We start from the raw sequence: 16,826 nt of genomic DNA, 5'->3' as shown, positions 1-16,826 counted from the left end.
CCACAGGGATGAATGCCCGTCACCTTGAATCTCCTCCACTGGGTCTCTTCATCTCCATTTGATGCTCTAATTTCTTGCAAAGAAAGCTGCCGTTTCATAGCTGAGCACTATGCAAGGCTGGGCGGGAGGGGTTCCTGACTATTGGAAACTTTCTTTCCCCAGTGAATGGTGGAGCAGAGAGACCACTGTCCCTCCCAGGGCAGACATTCAAGGTCTTTCTCTGGGGTGGTTTGGAGTCCGCTGCTGAGTGCGGGGTTTGGGCCGCGGGGGCAGTGCTTGCTGCTGTCCCTGGGGCTGCGGCAGCAGCCGCTGCTGCACTTGCAGCTGCTTTGGGGTGGGATTGCACTGCGTCTGAGGGAGCTCCCGCACCACCATTTCACTGTCCACCTGGCGAGCCCGCATCATTCGCTCCTCATCTGCAATGACAGAAGGATCCCACAATCAGGCACATACTAAGCAGAAGCTGAACAGCCAGGGGCAAGTGCTTGGCCTTACTTGGAATTGTCTTGAAATATTGGTCTTACTTGGAAGGCCACTGTCACCCTCAGCTGTTCCTGCTACTCCAGTGAAGAAGCAAAATCACCTCCATCTGCGCATCCCGGGCAAACCCGAAAGCTTTTTGGCTGTCTGGCTGAGGTCAAGATAGCTGGGGGTGTTTGGGGCAGCTCTGCCCTCTCTATGCTGGGGGAACCAACTTTGCTGGGGAGGCCCCAGTGGTCATCAATGGACATCTCCAGCCTGAGCTGCTCTTTTGGAAACAGGTCACTGAAGGGAAAGTGAGATGTAACCCAAGGAAGCAACATCAAAGCACTCTGCCCTGCCACGATCCATGCTGGGATCTCCAGGCACCTGGAAGTCAGAGGCCCACTTTGCCAGCAATTATTTCCCCACAAGTAGAAGTAAATCTGTGCCAGCTGACTTTTGATCACCAACTCATCATTTTTGAAATGTCGGTCAGCTTAGCTTAGGGATTGAAGGATTTACTGCTTGGGACACTGAAATGGCCTTAAGCACACACCAAACTGTTTCAAAGAGGCTAGTCACCCTCTTATATTAGTTTTCATTTTACCAGATTTCTCTTTTTCTTATTTCTTGCTGAATCCAGACAAAAGAATTGTGGATATGCTATCACTGTACAGTTGAGGGAGTAGTGTATCCCACTCAAACAAGAACAGCCATAATGTAAATACCACTCATGGCTATGCTCACACCAGCATTATGCTCACAAGCTATGGCAAGCCTTCTGAGATGACATCCTGTGGTTGCACTGTGGTGAGCTCCCCCAGCAAATGGGGAAAGGTTCATGGTCATAACTTCAGAGGAAGCAGGAGGGCCATGGTGAGTTACCCACGCTCTGGTGCAGTGAGGTTGTGCTCCCCTCGGCTACGGAACTGGTCATGCTCACCCTTGTTGTCAGCCTGACCAAAAGCACCTTTGAGGTATCAGCTGAGGCGTCCTTCAGGCATTGATCTCCTTATTTTGACAGACTGTTGTGGTGTACAAATAAGCTTTTACTCTCATTTTGTAACTCGAGAACTGACTCACGCAGAGACTAGCTGTTATTTGAGACCACACAGGAAGCCTCACACAGCGTGTGGGGGCAGGACTCTGAAACAAGCCTATAAACAAGCCCTGCCAGGGCAACCTCCCTCCTGCTTTAGCCTCCCCTTCCAGGTAGACCAGGCAACTTTTCTGGAATAGGACTTCCGTATCCTCTACCCACCCAAAGTAGCAGCGATGCCCAGGTTGTAATTCAAAGTGACCTCTCTGTCAAGACTGAGAGCCAACTCTCAGTGAAGACTCTGGCAGAGTATTTCCTATGGTCCTACAGAGGCATGAATTTTGGACAACACAATTTTGGCCCACTCTGAAAACCTCAACTCTTTAAAGTGCCCCAAGTTGAACCTCCAATGTTGATAGGCCTCCAAGGACATTGCTTTGTAGAGAGGACAAGTTCTGTGAGATTCCTGAGGAAACTTACAGAAAAGCTGAGCCATTCTTGGCCCTTTGCACTATCTACAATGTTTCCAAATGGGACTAAGGATTTCAAAGATCCTAACTTTACACCATATAAATTTCATGAAAAAAATCTGCCGACAGGATATCTAACTGTATATTTTAGCCTCACAGATGCTCATGACTGGTGGCCTTGGCCAAGCTTTAGAGGAGAAATTCTTCCCCACAAATAAACAAAAGGGCTTGAGAACAAGAAGTCTTTTGTTCAAAGCATGTATCAGAAACCAAGATTGGCAACACCAGCCAATGTCCCAAGATACACCATATGCTAAAACCAGGTTACTGCTCATGCCAAGGCAGAGAGAACACTCCTGCCCACAGGGCTGCTCTCAGCAGGAAGCTCTAAGATTTTAGGTAGCTGGACAGCAATATAAAGCCCCTTAAACACTTACCATCATCTTCAAGCCTTTCTGCTTTCTTCTTCCTGATACAATAAATAAGCAAAATCACAAAGATGACCAAGAAGATTGCACCTCCTGCTACGCTTAAGATGAGATAAAGGTCCAGCTGGCCTAGTTATGGGAATGAAAGAGGATGTTAGAGGGAACAAAATAACTTGCACAACGTCTACCTAGAATTCTGTACTTTCTTCCATTGAGTGTAAAGGCAGCCACAGTGAGAAAGCCCACCTTTCGCCTTTTCTCTGTAGACAGCAGAAAGTTGCTGGTCCTCATTGTAGAGAATTTTCATAGAATCATAGAGACTCAGAATGGTTTGAGTTGGAAGGGACCATAAAGATCATCTTGTTCCAACAACCCTGCCACGGACAGGGACACCTTCAACTAGACCAGGTTGCTCAAAGCCCCATCCAACCTGGCCTTGAGCATTCCCAGGGATGGGGCAGCCACAGCTTCTCTGGGCAACCTGTTCCAGTCTCTCACCTCCCTAAGAGTAAAGAATTTCTTCCTAATACCTAACCTAAATCTACCCTCTGTCAGTTTGAAGCCATTACGCCTCATCCCATCACTACACTCCCTGAAAAAGGGCCCTTCCTCATCTTTCCTGTAGGCCCCCTTTCGGTATTGGAAGGCAGCTATAAGGTTTCCCCAGAGCCTTCTCTTCTCCAGACTGACCTACCCCAACTCTCTCAGTATGTCTTCACAGGAGAGGTGCTCCAGCCCTCTGATCATCTTTGTGGCCCTCCTCGGGACTTGCACCAACAGGTCCATGTCCTTCTTGTGCTGAGGGCCCCAGAGATGGTTGCCACTTGGACATCGAGCTGTTGACCACAACTCTTTGAGAGCAGCCATCCAGCCCATTCCTTATCCATCCATCAAATCCATGTCTCTCCAATTTAGAGACAAGGATGTTGTGCAGGACAGTGTCAAATGCTTTGCAAAATCCAGGTAGGTGATGTCAGTTGCTCTTCCCTTATCTAGCACTGTTGTAACCCCATCGTAGAAGGCCACCAAGTTTATCGGGCACGATTTGCCCCTAGTGAAGCCATGTTGGCTGTCACTTATCACCTCCTTATTTTCCATGTGCCTTAGCAGAGTTTCCAGGAGGATCTGCTCCATGATATTGCCGGGCACAGACGTGAGACTGACCGGTCTGTAGTTCTCCGGGTCTTCCTTTTTCCTTTTGAAAAATGGGGGTTATATTTCCTCTTTTCCAGTCAGTGGGAACTTCATCTGGACTGCCATGACTTCTCAAATATGCGGGATAGTGGCTTAGCAACTGCATTCAACAGTTCCCTCAGGACCCAGGGATGCATCTCATCCAGGTCCCAGGGAGCTGTGAACCTTCAGGTTCCTTAGGTTGTCTTGAACCAGATCTTCTCCTACAGTGGGCAGTTCCTCATTCTCCCAGTCCCTGCCTTTGCCTTCTGCGACTTGTGCGGTATGGCTGCACATGGTTGGGCCCCTGATGAAGCTGACTTACTGGCTGGAGTGGCTGGTATTCCTTTGTGCTGCATTCCAGGTGCTCTCCTGTTGACCCGTGACCCTTCTCCAGGTTCCGGCTATCTATTACAGGTATTTGGCATCATACTGGGATAGACTGAGGTTTCCCTCCCCTGGCATTTTGATTTCTCCCTGATGTATTCAAGTTCTGCAGAAAATTGAAGCCAGAGCATTCGTGTGTGCCAGCTCATCTTATTTAAATTACCACAAATGTCCTGTTCCTGCTAGCAATGGACCCTTTTAAGGACCATGAGCACCCAGGCAGTGCTCAGCATCTAACAAAAATAAACTTTTTAAGTACTTCCTACCGAGCTGGAAACATTGAAACTAGCTAGTATTTTGGTACTTCCTCTTCAATTTTTGGCTGTATGCAAATGTAAAAAATAGTGAAAAGGAAAATAACATAACCAAATATCCCAACGTCTCAAAATGAAAGTTCAGTTTGCCTGGTGAGCAAAAATTTATGTAGATGTTCCTTATTTTTGCCAGATAAGGTTTGCTGGATGCTGGCCTGCCTTCGCCACCTCCTGCTTGGGCTGTCTTCCTGGCATTCAGTGTTCACGCTCAAGCACAGGCTCAGCCATGGAGCTGAACCCAGCAGAAGCGCACAATCCTCGGCTTCTTGGGGGACAAAGCTCCATAGGGGATGACATCACTGGTGCCTCCTTTAACATTCACTGGGCATGAACATGGAGAGAAAGAGTGGTGACACCAAAGCTGAGATGTCTACAGTATAAGCCTGTCTACACTATCAGCCTGGGCTGCCCCAATGGAAAAAAAGATGAGTGATGTGGTTCTTCTCACCTGTTTTAGCTGCCAGTGTTATACTGAGGTGTATTTTGCTCTTTCTGTGCCTGTTTCTCCCACCTGACTCTAAGGGGAGACCAAGCAGATTCAAGCATAGTTATGCTTACATGAAAAGTTAGCTGAGCTGAAGCCCATCCAAAGCCTACTAAAGGTCAAAATTCAAGGATATAGGCCTCGAATGCAAGATCAGATGTTCATGGAGGGCAGCAGGGTTGGAAGGAGGTTTGACTGCAAGCTGAGGGATTTTTCATCTACTATGGAGCTGGCAGAGTCCTGCTACCACACAGAAAGGTTTGAGGCATTTTTAGTTTGAGTGGGAAGGGTAGTGCTACATGTTTTTTAGCAGTTTTTTAGGTGTCTCAGAAATGCTATATTTGTACCTTAGAGATCAGTGTGGCAAACCTTTTATTCCTCTGTTAATGATTTGAGAAAAAACAAACTCACACCCAACTCACTCTGTCAAAGAAGAGCATTTCTTAAGGGTGAGAAGAAGTGAAATCAAAGTATCTAGCTGATGGCTAATGTTTGCCTATACCAGCAATGCAGGCAGGCCCATGCTTGCCCAACTTGCGCCCTGGGATGGCCAGCTTAGCCAGCACTTCCTTATTAAGACAACGTGTTTGGGCTAGTTTGCCCTGCCTTAAATAGGCCTAATCCGGCAGCATGTTTCCATACCTGGCTCCAAAGTCCATGCCACATCCCACTCCCCCACACCCCAGCTTCTTCCCAATGCTAGTACCCACAGGACTGCGCAGCCCATCAAGTCAGGCAGCTCACGTAGCAGAAAACAACCCTTTTTTTGATATTTTAGGCACCAGTGGGATCCTTCAAGAGGCAAGGGCTGCACAGGCAAGCAGAGGCCATCCCATCCCTCAGCAATTTGCTGTTCAGTCAGCCTCAGCAGACCTTAGATGGCTTCGGTAAGATGTCTGTTCCTTAAGGCTTGCTCTCTTCCTTCTCACACCATAGGCTGGCCTTTGGACTTGGACTTTCCCTAAATTCTCTACGGCAGAAATAGCTGGAAATTGGAAATGCTGAGCCAGGTCTTGTGAGCCCCCCACTCTCCACTGGCTCTAGTGGGAGTCTAGAGCAAGAAAGTGCTTTAAGCAAAGTACTCGCAGTTAGGTGGGATGAACCCAAGCCCAGAAAATTCAAGGAGTTTTCCCCAGTACTGCACCGGAAATCTGAACTTTGAACTGAAGACCACATCCGACATCATACCAATATGATCTGTCCCTTGTTTTTGCCTTAACTTTCAAAACTTTTATGGGGGAAATGATGACTTATTTTGTCTATCTAATAATTTTCAGCATGACTCTGCCTGTTTAAAATGCAATTCCTTCAGTTTTTTTGATGCATCTGCAATTTAGAAAGATGACGCTTCAAGTGAGTAAGAAAATCCATGGTACATTTGAGCCATGCAACCTCAAAGCTCAGCTAAATTCTGAATAACCTCCCTCTTGATTTCTAGGCCAAGCTAGAGAGTACAAGCAGCTTATTTTCCCCCTTGTGAGAGCACCCATCCACAGTCACGGGTAGTGGGCAACCACCACCTTCATAGGCATGATCATGGAGAGGAGAAAAATAATGTGCAACTGGTTTCCCCACCATGAGGACGTAAATCAAGAGCAAATCCCCCGAAATCAATGCCATGGCTTCATATATATAGGAGAAGATTCCAAGCCATATTTTCCAAAAAATAAGCTGTAATTTATGTTGTGGTAGCTTAGGTAGTTTTATACTGTGTTACTGAAGTCAACTCTTTGGCTTTGGACTGGTTGACTGAAGTCAACCATTCCATTAGTTTTAAAAGAATAAAGGAGGATAAAAATGAGGTGGAAAGGCTTTCTGTCTTTTGCAGACTGCTGCGTGTGATTAAAACATTTTCAGGCCCACCTCCCTGCTTTCTCCTTTACTTCATTGGTCTACCACTAGAGATAGTTGACACCACTTGAGTCTACCAAGATGCTAACACCAAAAAGTCTGTCAGGATACCTCTGGCATCTTTTGGAAGAAGAGTCAGCAGTGACGGAGGGGAGGGAGAAAATGAGCAAGAATATCTCTCTTGTTCATTCACCTCTCAGCCAGCCTGACCTCCCTGGCAGCCTGCAGTTTTCCCAGAAGACTTCACCCCCACTGGAAGCAGCACCTCATTGCACCCCATGCTCCTTCCTGCTACCCACAAGGCTCTTGAATCCAGAAAAATCTCTCCCTCTCTTCCAGAGACCCCTTAGGACCCACTGAGCATAGGGGAAAACACCTCCAGCCACAGGAGAAGAGGAAGAGTGTGGCCCGCCTCACATCTCACTGCCCCCAGCTTGGCCTCTCTGCTGTAAGAGCAGGGATGCCATAAGGGTAGTGGTGGGGCAGGCAGCAACAGGGTGGGCAGGGTGGAGGTGCGACAAGGGTGGGGAGGACCAAGCAGAAAGCGTGACTCACATCCCGGCTACCACAGTAGTGTCAGCTCCCAATAACTGCAGCAGCGGTAAACTTGCAACACCGGATGCCAGGAACAATCGATGCTCCTGGCACCTGGACCAGTCCTACAGATACATGCAACTGCGTCAGGCATTGTGCATCCACCCTAGCAGATTGTGGCAAAAATAGATTTTTTTTTACCTGAGCACTTAATTACTTTTTCAGCCATTTTTTCACTGACTTGGTTCTTAACAACGCATCTGAACGTCCCAGAATTCCGCATGTGCATTTCCAACTTTGTTTCATTCTTTTGGATTTTTTTAACTTTATCTTGAGTCAGTTCTATTGTAAATGTTTCATCTTTAGTCTTCTGCTTCACTTCACACTTGACAGATACAGTTTTATTCCTGCATTCAGCACTGAGGATTGGCTGGGGGACAGGCTCTGAAAAAGAAGAGAAGGGACAGGCACATCTGAGATGGTTTCTCCTTTTGAAAACCTCCATTATTAAGCAGAACAGAACTAGCCCCCAAGAAGCAGTGAGGGAGTAACACCAGCTAATGAGACCAGAGAAGAACAAAGAGCAAATTAGACCTCTACTACAGAAGTAACATGGCAATAAGAAAGAAAATGCAGTATGTTAGCCTACATATTTGGCCCAGCAAAGCAGAGCTGCACCCCCATGGCTGGACTACTTTCCATCTCAGCCTGGCTCACAGCCAGGCAGGCAGGTAAGGGGAGAGAGTGTATTTGGGGGGGGGAGAGGGGGGACGACACAGACACACGACAGAAGACATGAGGGACTCTGAGCCACAGCCCCCTCCAACTCTGTCCCCAATATTTAGGTGCAGATGAAGTCACCTCTGATCTGCCCATGCCCGTCAGGAGAGATTTCCTCTAAGGCAGAACAAACAGCTACTTACGATGCTTTATGTGACACTTTAGGTACTACCAACGGCACTCAGCTAGCACGACAGCCACAGCATGAAAACCCATCAAAACAGAATAGAAAACACAAAACAGACACCTCTTAGCTCTCAATGAGGTTATGACAGAGAGAACTGATGTCTATCTCTTTTTATGTCCTGCAAGCAGCCAGCTACATTTTCATTCCAGATTCTCTCTCACTGGTGGCTCTGAAAGAGCCAGAAAAGCCTGCGGGGCTTTCCTCAACTAGGGGCAACTGGTGGGGACATGAGACGGAAAAGAATTAATTTCTACCTTTCAGACCAGGTAAACAAAAACATTCCAGGGCCACCTCTAGTTAAAGGCAGTGTAACTTCTAGAAATCATAAACTTTGAAGCCAATAAGGGCTGCTCGTAGCAAACGCAATCTAGGTTCACGCTGTGACATCTGCAGCCACCTTCTCCTCGTTAAGCCCACTCCTCTTCTGCAAGCTGTAACCTATCACTCAGGGGAACATCCTAGTGTGAAATACTACAGTCCAGGTTCTGGTGATGGAGTCGTGTGATGATACCATCTAAACTATCATTTTGTTGGGACAACTGTTTGTCCAACCTTAGTAACAAAGTATAATCTGGCTGACAAATAATTCTAGCACCCGAGAGCTACTAAAGGACTTTACTTGCAAAACCGTATCTCAGAGGTAAGGCAACCTCTCTGCTGCACAGCAGATGGAATGATGCAGCACGTAGCTCGGTCAGAACCTTAACCTGAAATTGAACCCAGGACAGCCCAATGACAGCTCAGTGGCTCAAAGCATGAGTAAACAGCATCAGGCCCCAATGACTTCCTGAATCTGCAGACAGTTTGCAATACCAATTCCCGAAGTAGTGAGACACCCTCGCTGCTCAGCAGTCCATTATAGCCATGGGGCCTCCCGCTGTGCAGAAACCCTGCTAAAACTATTCCAGCTTTCATTGCTACCCCATCAAGGCATCATTTCTGTAGTGCCAGCTGGTGCCCACAGACTCAAGAGGTTGGCAGAGGCGTGCATGCTGGCTGAAGAAGGATGGAGCAAAATCATCCTTGTGCTGGGGAAAAAAATCCCAAACATGCTGTCTTACAGCTTGGAGGTCTGGAGAGGTGGCAACAGCCATAAGGAGCAGAATAGCCATTCCCATCTTCCCTACTCATCCCAAAAGCTTTGGGCTGCTACAGCGCTGATCTCTCAGGGTAAGATACAGCACCGGCATGGAGGCTGGCTTCATGTTTTGAACCCATGCAGCTGAAATGCCCAGGTGTGCGCTTAAGTGTGCTTTGAACACCACAATCTTCGTATTTGTTGTGGTATGCTAATGCAAGGATAAGGTGCAGGAGTCTTCTCCCCCTGCAAATTCAACTCCTGTTGTGGTGTATCTCAGGGGAGGTGACCGCTGGCTAATTTTTAAGTTAGAGCAAAAATGGAGTGGGATCGCATTGCCTAAATACAGGCATTTAGTGCCACCTGGGCTCCAGAGCTCTCCTCAGGAGGTTGGCAGACCTCACCCTGCCGGAGCAGTAGCTAGAGACCAAAAGTCATAATTCAGTGCACGTAAAATAGCATCAGAGGTGCCAGAAGTGCACAGTGCATCAACGACAGGTGTACCTCACGTAGGTTGCTGCACTCTGACAAGAGGTTTCTGGAAGCAGGGTGCTGTTGGCAGCAAGGCCCCGCTCGCGCGATTCGGCCCCGGCTCAGGGCCCGAGGGGTCCCGGCAGCGCCTGCGGTACTGCAGTAGGGCCACCCCCGCTCACCCTGCCACCAACACGGACGTGCTCACAGCTGCTTGCTCGGGCACATGCAGAAACCTGGCGGCTGGCAGAGGGGAGCCAGAAAGAAGCAGGGGAGCAGAGGGCATCAACAGGAGCAAGAGAAGGGAGAAGAGCGGCAGGCTGCTGTCAGTGGCGGGAGGAAAAAGGTATGTCTCACCAAAGTTCCCCCAAAACATTATCTGCTCCTCACACCGCCCTGACAGTGAGTATGCTGGGAGTGCACAAGAATTTGGGAGGAGACACAGCCAGGACAGCTGACCCCAACTGACCAAAGGGATATTCCATACCACTCCATACTCCCTATGAAGCTAGGGGAAGGGGAAGGAAGGGGGGGATGTTCAGAGTTATGGCATTTGTCTTCCCAAGTAACTGTTACACGTGATGGAGCTCTGCTCTCCTGGAGATGGCTGAACACCTGCCTGTCGGTGGGAAGCAGTGAATGAATTCCTTGCTTTGCTTTGCTTGCGTGCGTGGCTTTTGCTCTACCTTTTAAACCATCCTTATCTCAACCCACGCGTTTTTCCTCACTTTTACTCTTCTGATCCTCTCCCCCATCCCACTGTGGAGGAGTAAGCGAGCGGCTGCATGGTCTTAACTCCCAGCTGGCATTAAACCATGACAGAACGGTATGGGAAGAGCAAAAACTCACCCTGAACGATGAACATTGTATATTCTTCTGCCTTCAATCTTCCATCCAGCTCATAAACAGTCACCTTGTACTTCCCACTGTCCTCTTTCACCACCTGCTGTATTTGCAGAGTCCCATTTAGGAATACCTTACACCTGCACTGCTCCTTGTTTGCATAGTACTTAACATTGTTATCTTTTATCTGAAGCAACTTTATTCTGTCTCTCACCCACGTTGCATCATATATCCTTCCAGCAGCAGCGATGCGGAGAAGAGCCGTCTCATTCACGGCCATGTAAATCCAGTTGGTGGTGGAGCCTGTAAAGGGAAGCACAACCAGCCCGTCAGCATGCCTCCAGCAGTCCCTGCTGCTGCGCTCAGCCGCCACAGCAGTGACCCAAAAAGCTGTCACTTGCCACTCCCCTCTGAGTTGCCTAAGCCTCTCTGCATTATCGCTGCTGTCTTCTTCCCCTGTTCCAAAGCGCCCCTTGGTTGTTCATTAGATAAATGTCAGCACCCAATTTAATTTTGAGGCATAAGGAAGGTAAGAGTCCAGATTTCAATATCTGGCTTTATACACTGGCTGACTTATTTGGAGTGATTTCAGATGCCAAGATTCACGGCTGCCCATGAACTTAACCATTGCAGAAAGTAAGGTCACTTCGGTGTGTTTTGCACATGGAACAGGCCAGTACTCAGAGCACCCACCACCGCAAACATTGCTGCGGACAGCAAGAACACAAACTAGACATGGCCCTGGACAGCAGGATCGGTTCAGCAATAACAGTGATGACAATAACAATAATAGCGGCCCGTGTCAAGCAGTGAGTGAGCGAGTGTAAGGCACTGAACTGGAGGCAGACCCAGTGCTGCCAGCTTGCAGTGCCCCCTCCTCACCCACCCCGGGCACCCTGCCCCGCTGGAATATACCCACTTGATTTTACTAGCACAGGATCATCATGGGGCAAGTAAGGCAGGGAGAAACAAACAACTAACCGCATCCTGTGAACCGATCAGGCACTGGAGACATCAGGAGACAAGCCAAGGCCAAAAAAAAAAAAAAAAAAATCTTTTCTCTTTGCAGGTCTCCTTTGATGAGAGGTCCCTTCTCCGGAAGAGGTAAGAGTAGGTGCTTCCCAAAGGTGCCACCAGGACTGGGCAGCACTTACTGCGTGGCTGCTGAAGGTGATATTCAGGAAAGGCAAGGCTGCTAAGCATCAGTCCTGTTACTACCAATGGAGATGATGTACTCGTTAGGCTGTGCCCAGGTAGCATGCCCTCTCCCCGGGGGCTGCTTCACAGCCTCTGCAAGACCCATCTCTGATGACCCGGGGCTTCAGAGTGCAAAGTGTGTCGGGAGGTCACTTCAAGTAAGGTACTGTCTCAGCCCCGTGGCAGGTGGACAATTTGCAGGAGGAGGTAGAAAAGTGCTCACGAGTGTCAGGTGGGATAAGCTCACTGATAGCCGAACGTGCGCTCAGAGCCACAGCTCATTTCATTTGTCATCTTAAGTTCATTCCTCTTCAATTTACAGGATAAAGCCGATCAGCAGGAGGGGATTTCTCTCCACATCACCAGATAGAGTTGATTCTGCTCTAATTTTATATATTTTAAGCACTTTTTGCCCCCAGAGAGAAAAAACTATCTTTATGCATATTTTTATTGCAGTCCTTCATTCCTGGTATCTAGGACAATGATAAACCATATCATTGGGATATGAGGGGAACTGAAATCCAGTTGTTATTTCATGAAACTGACAATATTAGAGATAATCAAAGGACTACAACAGTGTGCCTCTGCAACAAGAAAACTAATACCGAAGTGCTTCCAGCAATTCACCCCCAGTCTAAGGAGAGGCTGTTATTTCACCATTGCATTTCCTACAAGGTATTTGATGTATCTAATGAAATATTCTCAAATCAAGCTACCAATCAAACAGTCTTGGAAGCAGCTATCCTCCACACAGACGACACTGCAGATTATACCCAAATATTTGAATTCTGATACTTGTTTCTGCTCAGTCGCGCACAGATATCCTAGTTATATTCCTAGTTATAGGATTTCTTTGCGTAACAGATACATCTATTTTTTTTCCTCTCTGGAAGAAAAAAAAATATCTAAGTTTTTCAGGATAATTCAATGGCATCTCCATGGACAGACCACCTACACACATCTCTGGATATTTATCTGATTTCCATAGTCCTGCTGATGGAAAGCTGAGTATCCCACACATATGATACTAAAAATCTGTTTAGCTAATGAAAGAGCATTTCTGCTTAATGCAAACTGAAAAGCATTCCAAGGGGCAGAAGGATCCAAACTGGCATCCTAGAGCTCACTTGCAATCACAAGAAAGAGTTAAAAGGAAAAGCTCCCATAGTAATTTTAAAGAAGTAAGGAAATCTTTGAAACAAGTTTTCCCTTTGAAATGTTCAAGGGAATAATCTTCGTTTCTGCTGGAGAAGATGTTTTATATATCACGTACAAAAAAACCAGTTCCTTATTTATCTATTAATTTTGTTCTGGAGGAAGAGAAAAGCATTAAACTGCCATACATAAAATCTGTACTAGAATGAACAGAGGAAAAACAATCTATGCATGATTGTATTGTCTCCATCTCTTATAACCTTTCTCTAATCTATGAGTTAACACCTTAATTAAGTTTTTAGATTAATATTTTAAAAAATAATAAGAGGAATAATATGCAAAATATAAAAGATGTATGCATTTGCTTGCTGTTTTCACATCTTACACTTCTTCAACTCCACTGAAGACACTGAGATATATCACTCTTTCTGTTAATATTTATGTAAGAATATAATTTGCACTTTCAAAAGATTTGCTCATTTTTGATAAGAAAAGGAAATTACATGCGATAATGCACCATGAACTGGATCTCTAATGTAGTACAAGCTACCTCGAGAGCAGAGAGAAAACTGCATGCTGACATTTCGCATTATACATGTGTCAAATTAAGGCTCATTAACTTAAACCCAAAACTCTTTACAACTTATTATTATAACTGGAATAGGAAACTCAGGTCCTGCCCTCCCCCAGCTGAAAATTAAATCTAATAATAATAGCAATAACCCAAAGATATTAACTCACTGGGAAAGTGGAACTGGTTTCTTATCAGTAACATCCTACCAAGTTGTAAATGGTTTAAAATGCAATTTTAACAACACCAGCCCAAAAAAGCAAAAAAGGTAAGAAAAACTCACATTTTACACTGGGAAATAAAAGCAGCATGCACTTGACTAGGAAAATCCTCCTAAAGTTCATTTTCAAGTCAAAAAAGTCGAGTGTCGCCTTGTCTAATGATAGCTCCTGGCAGGTGAAAGGATTTTCTACTGTGCACAAGCGGTTGTGAGACGTGTCAATACAGCCCTTGTGCCCTCCTCCCAGCTCTCACCCCATCACTTCTTGTTTCTAGCACAGGCAGAAAAAACAAAGGCAGAAGTCCCTCTCGATGAGATGTTTTATCAGGATGGGGACAACTTGTAGTGACAAGGAATGTATACACCAAATTGCAGGAATGTCCCTGAGGTCTGTCTCCCCAGCTGGAGAACCAGACGGAGCCCTCATCCTCTTCAATGTTCACCCAAAGAGTTAAAATACAGCATCCACATGCCAGCATCCTAGCGGGACAGATGTGGTTTTGGCTGGGGGGTGGGTGGAAGGGTGATGGGAATGCTTCTGCTCCCCCATAGCTTCAGCAGCAGCGAGGGGACAGCAAGTCCATCACCCCCAGCGGGGAGCGGGTAGCCGATGGCTGTTGGACAACATGTAGAAAGGAGACACACTTCCCTTGGAAACCATCAGGATCAGCTTCACATCAATGTCTGACCTATGAGGGGCTGGCTGGTGCCACGTGAAGGTGTCCTGCAGGCACGGCCGGCTGTTTGAGCAAGCTGCAAAAGAGGGATGAGCGTGAAAGGGGATGAAAACACTGCTTTGGGTCTAGCCAGAAACTAGCCCTGGAGCTGGTTGCTGTGGGAAAGATGGTAAGCAAAGAAACTGGGAGGGGGCACGGGAGTTAGGTCCAAGCACACGTGAGAAGCGAACAAAATCTTTATTCCCGATTCCAGTATGAAACAGATGGGGTGGTGAGGATTTTGAATCACCATCCCCAGCACAATCCCTCTGCTACGGTGGCCACCAAAATCTTCCAGCTTTTTATTGCAGATGTAGACCAAGAAAAGCAGAAGAAAAGCTGTGGCACAGTTGCGGTACAATATTAGATAAATCCTTCTCGTTCATTCCTGTCATTCATCTTCCTTGAAGTTATGGGAAGGTGTTACAGGATACCTCCCCTTTTCTGGCTTTGTCATCTTCTAACTGGTACTAACACTCGTAAAAACTACACCTTCTTGCAGAAAAGGAAAAAAAAACGTTTCCTGAAGTAAAACCCACTAAGGTCACAGTATTGCTGCCTCTGCACATGGTGGGAAAACCTAGCTTTTCTTCCTTCTTTTTGTTATTGTTTCTTTACAAAGAATGCACAAAGGAGGCACACGCAAAAGGAGAGAGGAAGCAACAGCAGCGAGATGACATTCCTGTGCCTGACCTCTACCATCTGTGGAGAAAAAACAGACGAGGGCAGGGGCTGCCATGCCCAGGCGTCTCCCCAGCCGAGCAGACTGTGCCGGGGGGCTGTGGGGACCTCTCTCCCTGGCCATGCCAGCAGGGACATGCAAGGTCTGCACGCTTGGACACATCTGTTTCCAGCCCGAGCACCTACAGGGCTATGGGTAAAAGCCTTTTTTTCTTTTTTTTTTGCTGGGTCCGTAAAGCAGAGCGGAGGGAGACCCCTGGGCATGCTGAAACCACTGCCCACACTCTGCTCAACCTTGTCCCCCTTCTTCCTCAAGGCAACATCCCCTCCAAGCCACTGCCTGTTTCCAGCTTAGCCCTGCGCTTTGTCTGTTCGTGGGCACACTCGGATCACAAACGCGCTGGGGCAGGGACCATCCTTCTGCTCCGGGCACACACAGAGCCTGCGCGGTGCCGTCCTTCTCGACGGGTACTGCCTGATGCGGAGCCGTGGGCAGAAACTGGGATTGGTACAAATGAAATACAAATGGAAAGATGTGCGCGTGTGTGTGTGAAGCTGAGACAGAGAAGAGAGGTAAAGCTCCACAGCAGCAGAACAAGGCTTAAACAGATGCCCTGTATTCCTAACAAATGCCACTACTTCCAGCTAATCAAGTTTGTTATGCCCGGATGCCCACGCTCCTGTAGAATCACAGCTGAAATGACTCAGACTGGAAGCTCCTATGCTCCAGCAGACCAGTTATAGCACATCAAACGCGGCATCCTTTCTCCTGTTAGAGCGACAGGTAGACAGGGGCAAGAAACCACTCCTAAAGGATATAAAAGGTCTGTTCAGAAATGAGCTGGCTGTGAGCAGAGAAGAGGCACTCAAGAGAGGTGGTGAGGGCTCAACAGCTGATGTCCCCTGCCCACTGTGCATCCCAGAAGCAATACCAGGCCTTGGTATTTCTGAGTACTTGGGTGCATGTGCACAAAGTCAACTTGCTTAAACATTTTGTATAACAAGAGCACAGCTGCTCCAGCAAAGGGGCACACCACCCACCTGCAGCAAGGTGGCACGCGCATGGTCCATCCCACCAAGCAGCCCCTTTTGTAACCAGCATCAGAGGCTTCCTGTGCCATCAAACCCAGCTGGAGAAGGAGAAAGCACCCTGTATTTCTAACCTCAGCCTTCCTGTCAGATGAGAAGTGGGGAAATGGCAATATCCTTGCAGCTTTACCCTCTCTCTCTTGAGGAGCAAGACAATGTCATGCTGCAGTCCTGACTGGGCTTTGATCCCCGTTTTAGAAGGCAGGGATTTTCTGGATGTTACTGGGAGGGATGCACTGGAAGTCCCTGCACTGATGTCTCTGCTTCCCCCTAAGGGAAAGCAGTAAGGAGAAGGTGTTGGAAGGCAAATGGGTACCCTCCGGAAAGCACAGCAGCTTTGGGCTACAGCTACACAGAAGTTCTGGAGGCCAGCATGTACCTTCAGTGATGCGGCGTGGCGTGCATGTCCTGAAACCAGCTGCAGCAAGGAGCACTGGCAGAGCAGCACCCCCCGCACCAACCAGCGATGCCCCCCCAGGAGCAGGACGGGCTATTGCTGCAATTCAAGCCTTGTCCCAGATTGTGCAGGGCAGGACGAGGTGAGGTCTGCAGGTAACCATGCCTTCACACTCTGCTGCTCGCTGCAGACACCCTCTCTCCTACCTGTTACACAGGCAATAACACTGCTGGGCTAAATGCAAGCCAGCAAGAAAACTGGGGCACTGAGAGAAAAGAAGACATCTCCCAGTGTGGTGG

General features: G+C 47.6%; 1 protein-coding gene across 1 annotated transcript; it reads right to left on the bottom strand.

The window, feature by feature from the left end:
• Positions 1-207: 207 nt before the first annotated feature.
• On the bottom strand, positions 208-13,768 carry CD2 (CD2 molecule; the record flags this gene model as incomplete). Its single annotated transcript, XM_082496591.1, has 5 exons — positions 208-416; positions 2,409-2,528; positions 7,344-7,586; positions 10,508-10,804; positions 13,708-13,768. 5 exons carry the CDS (start codon positions 13,766-13,768, stop codon positions 208-210), a joined length of 930 nt encoding a protein of 309 aa, XP_082352717.1.
• Between the last annotated feature and the right edge of the window lie 3,058 nt (positions 13,769-16,826).

The sequence above is a fragment of the Vanellus vanellus genome, assembly GCF_965231255.1.
Source record: "Vanellus vanellus genome assembly, chromosome: 1".
In the NCBI taxonomy this organism is placed as follows: Eukaryota; Metazoa; Chordata; class Aves; order Charadriiformes; family Charadriidae; genus Vanellus; species Vanellus vanellus.
This window is presented reverse-complemented; position numbering and strand designations above follow the sequence as displayed.